The sequence below is a fragment of the Rhinolophus hipposideros genome, assembly GCF_964194185.1.
Source record: "Rhinolophus hipposideros genome assembly, chromosome: 4".
Lineage (NCBI taxonomy): Eukaryota > Metazoa > Chordata > Mammalia > Chiroptera > Rhinolophidae > Rhinolophus > Rhinolophus hipposideros.
In genome coordinates, this window is record NC_138050.1 from 47498879 (window position 1) to 47503669 (window position 4791).

Consider the following 4791-nt stretch of genomic DNA (forward strand, 5'->3'; position numbering starts at 1 on the left):
TAAATACTGATTAAATAAACGAGTGAGTGAATGAATGAATGAATGAATGAATAAATGAATATACAAAAAGAGACTCTAATTCAGTTTTCTAGTGTGGGGCCTTCCCCACACTCTTTCTCTTGTGTATTTTCTAGATCTGAGTCAACTAGATAAAAGGGGAAAAATCAGTCTAGCTTCTTGGAGTCCTAGAAAGTGGACCAGGCAGAGGTTCAGGAAAAGAAGTTTCTGTGGCCCTTTGAAGTTAATATATGTCATTTGGTTGAATTAAGTGATCCATACATCAGTGAGGATGACACCAACTGGATGAATAATGTGAAAGTGGGAAGAACAAATTAAAATTCTTTCAAAGAAGCTGTTGCTCTGACTATGTCTGGGTGATGCCAACATAAATATTAAAGGAAAAAGTCAACTCATTTTTTTTTTTTTTTTGTTAGTACTGTGTACCTTTTCCTCTCTACTTTTCGGATAGCTGTTGTTTTGATAATATATACAAATCTATATAAGGAGACATTGTCTATTATTATTAAATTACACTTTTATTCAGTGATTACAGATTTGCACTTGTACAACTATCTCTGAGAGGTCACAGTTTCAGACTGTGTCATGTCAGCGTTTTGTAGTTAAGCCCCCATTCTACAATCAGACACACTCCAAATTGACGTCCTTAATTGCTAAGCTAGCTCTCAACCACTCAGGTGTTGCCCTGGATAGAGAAGTCCAAAGGGCACTTGTGTGGGCTGTCAAGTGTTTGTAGTACACATTTATAACTTCTCTGGAAACGAAAACTTTTCTGTGTTTGCAAACCCTTTGTTTTAGTTGTCTGGAAAGATTTTGCGTTTAAGCCACGCTGTTGGTGTCTTATCTTTACACTTCCCTAGTTTCAGCTATTTTTTAAAAGAAGGGCTCAAATCTGTACAATGGTACTGCCACAGAGGTGGTAAATAGAAATCTCCACAGCCCTCACCCAACACTGAACAGAGCTATTAGTAACATTTTGCACAAGAACAGGATATTGGCAATTCAACTGTTAAACCTGTCTGTGATTATTCTTCCTTGAGATCACTCTGATGTCAGCAGTGTAATTTGAGCCTGGAGCTTTTGTTCACACTTTAAATAGCAGTCCCGGAATGATTTTGCTACAGACTCTCTGGAGAGCCCGGAGCTGAATTCCGGAAGATCCCCACATCGATGAAAGCAAAGCCAAGAGACCAAGCTGTCACCATGTCCACGTCGCTGCGAGTAAGCCCATCCATCCATGGCTACCACTTCGACACAGCCTCGCGTAAGAAAGCTGTGGGCAACATCTTTGAAAACATCGACCAAGAATCACTACAGAGGCTCTTCAAAAACTCTGGGGACAAGAAAGCAGAGGAGAGAGCTAAGATCATTTTTGCCATAGATCAAGATTTGGAGGAGAAAACACGAGCCCTCATGGCCCTGAAGAAGAGGACGAAAGACAAGCTTTTCCAGTTTCTGAAACTGCGGAAATACTCCATCAAAGTTCACTGAGGACAACAGAATGGATAAGAACATTATCCAAGAATGGACATTTAAAGACGAAATGAGTTTGTGAGAACCTAACGTGCAGCACTGTGTTGCTGCCTTGTAAGCTTCTCCTCCGTCAGGACTCCGGAGTCTGGAAAGGAATAGAACAAACTGGTTACAAAGACTCCTGCCAATTTCACACCTGTGCTATGACAGTGGAGAACAAATGCTTTCAGCAAGGATTTGAAAACTCTCCCGGCGGGAAAGGACTGATGCTGGTGTCAGGAGAGGAGTCTGGACGGTTGTAATGAGAACTGAAACTGAAGAAAACAGATGGCTGAGAAAGAATTCCAGCCAGGGTCTCTTTGTCAGGCCCTAGGACTTAAATTTCAACCTGAACTGCTTTTCTTCCTGAACCAAACTGGGTAAGGGGAGGGAGGAGGGAGAGGGGAAACAGGGAGAGAGGATACCGTGCTCCAATTGTTTACTGAATTTTTTTTTATTTGAATGTTCAAAATGTTGCCAAGCTTCAATTGTCTATTGGTATAGATGTTTAGAGATCAGTAATTGATTATTTATTTGCATTTATTACAATGCCTGAAAAGTGCACCACATGGGTGTTAAGTACAAAGTGAAGGAGCAGCAGTACCTTCAGCAGCACAATAAAACCATACGCCACCTTCTGGTTTCTAAAGGGGTTTTATGCATTTCAAACTGGTTGCACAAAAGTTGCAATAATGGGGTCCTTCAGAAATCCGAAGTACTGTGAAAAAATTTTATAATTTTTTTATCTCCTGATTAATACTAAAGTATAACCTAATTAAATTTCTTATAGTTACTGCAGTGAGCATTAGGAAGTGAATATGATATACTAAATAGTTTATAAAGATGGTATGGTATCTATAATTTATTATACATGCAAATGATATGCAACCATAATAAATTATTATACACTTAGCTGCTCTTGGTCTGTGATGATTGGTGTCAAAGAAGAAAAAGATAGATAGTAAATTATTACTATGAACTTCTATAAACTATTATATACTGTTCCAAGGTTTTTACTCTAAGAATAAAAGGTGCTTTTAGACTAGCTTTACATTAATTGCCAAACTTGTTCAAAAAAATTCTTGCATTAAATATTCAGGAAGTTTCTCTGTCCCAATTTTAAAATATAAGATATAGACACTGAAATTTATACACTGACTCATCAACATTGTTGTTTATGTATCCATTGAGGGTGAGTTTAAAAAGCTTTTTTCTCCATATTTTTGAAAAATTTCCTCTGTAGCTGTGTACATTTGTACATTTATTTCTCCCAGAACAATATATTTTGGGGTTAGAGTCTGAATTATGATCAAGACTCTGTGGGTTATCAGTTTATTTAATATAAACCAATATGAGAATAACATTACAGTCTTTGCTTATATCCTCATAAAATTATAATAAAATATTTCTAAGAAGGCATTACCAATGCCTACTGTGCTTTTCTAGCAGAAAGAAATAAAAATTCCCTAGAAATTAAGTGTTTCAGAAACATCTACAAAGGTTTTTGAAATTGCTGATCATAGTAAAATAAAACAAAAGAATACCTAAAATCTTTTGGGAGAGTTACATGTCAGGATTTTAAATAATACAGTTTTAAAAAGGAAATTCCATTACAAAATCCATTTCAAATGTTAATTGATTTGTTTACTGAAAATAATATAAAATCGCTTAAACCACAAATTAATATATAGAATTGTGTTTGTGTGTGTGTGTGTGTGTGTCCTCTTCTGGGAGGAGTATTTATAATTTCCATCAGATTTGCAAAGACATCCATGACACCAAAATAAATTAAGAACAAAAAAGGCATGCCAGGTGGGAGGCTCAGCTGGCCATGGTATTTTGGGATTATCAAAGTGAAGGCTGGATAGAGGTCCTCTGCTCCATGACCCTCTGTTCCCATTTTTGCCAACTGAGCTTGCTTAATGACTTCACCTGAAGTCTTCTTCCGCAGATACCAAGAATAAACTTCCTACCTCTGATAGGCCCTCTCAGTGACACATTTTCTCTGTCTACTTGGAATCCCCAAAAGGCACTGGGAAACCACTTGGGAAGGAAACATAGCAACTTACTCCTCCAGTATACCTGTTATACTCTATGCTTCCAATGAAAATATTTAACTTATTTTCTATTGAAAATAGAATCTTGAATGCTGAACACAGTTCAAAGGTTGAATATATTGTTGTTTTGTTGTTTTCAAAAGAATACAATGTAAATCTTATTTACTTTTCACATTAGCATGTACTAACTTAGTTTTCTTGCAATATATTATCATTATTTTCTGATTGCAAGGGCCATGACATGGGAAACAAATTAAAAACCAATTGGGATATGATCAACAACAGTGTGGAGAATAATAACTCTTCAGGAGATCTTTACACAAACATGCTGTCTTTTCCCTTCATGGAGAACAGAAATTGGAATCAGTGATTACACAAGGATCATTTTTTAACTTCATAATACTTTTATTATTTAATGTGAGGTGAAAGTAAGGATCATTAGAACAGTTAGAATTAGGTCAGTTCAGAAACCCTCCTGTGGCACAGGGATGGCCAAATATATCTCAAGACATCTCACTGTAATAGAAATAAAAGCAACAAAGGTGAAATAGCTCATTAATAATATTTGTATTATTAGGATGATAGTAACTTTCATTGAGCATTTACCATTCACTAGACAATTTCCTAAGTGCCTTTATGCATTAAATCATCTGAGTAGCACTGTGACATAAGAGGAAATGTGTGCATGCGTGTGCATATGTATATAAAATAAAGAAACTGAATCACAGAGAGATGAAGTAACGTGCCCAACAACACACAGCTAATGAGGTCAGGAATCAAATCCAGGAAGGCTTGCTCGAAAGCCTTCATTTCCCGCCACTAGATTAGGCTGCTTCTCCAAGAGAAACTAAGCTTTTCTTTTTTTTTCCTTTAAAATGACAATTGCTTATATGCCAGTAAGTCAGAACTGACAGGAAGGCATGGCCTCTGAGAAATCCCTTTTATCTGATCTATGCCTGTCTATTTATTTGGCACTTGCATTGCATGAGGGGAAGCTTCTTAGCTTAGTTATTTTAATTGTATCAAGTGTTTCTTAGATGTAGTCTTTCAAGTCTGCAGTTAAAATAATACCTGGGTTAACACCTTGGAACAAAAGACCACATCTAAGTTTTCTTCCAGTTGTCAGTCAACACTTTGGGTCTCTCTTTGCTCATTGGGAGAGGTCAGAAACTATAGGTTCATTATTTAATTTCACTCAGTGTTT

At 36.6% G+C, this 4791-nt stretch overlaps 1 protein-coding gene across 1 annotated transcript; it reads left to right on the forward strand.

The window, feature by feature from the left end:
• The first annotated feature begins 1144 nt into the window (after positions 1-1144).
• On the forward strand, positions 1145-3205 carry TCIM (transcriptional and immune response regulator). Its single transcript, XM_081046152.1, has one exon. It carries the CDS (start codon positions 1189-1191, stop codon positions 1507-1509), a length of 321 nt encoding a protein of 106 aa, XP_080902278.1. The 5' UTR covers positions 1145-1188; the 3' UTR covers positions 1510-3205.
• The last annotated feature ends 1586 nt before the right edge of the window (positions 3206-4791 follow it).

What these genes read in the sequence shown, in the direction of transcription:
- TCIM (XM_081046152.1), top strand. Translation starts at nt 1,189, where the DNA reads ATGAAAGCAAAGCCAAGAGACCAAGCTGTCACCATGTCCACGTCGCTG.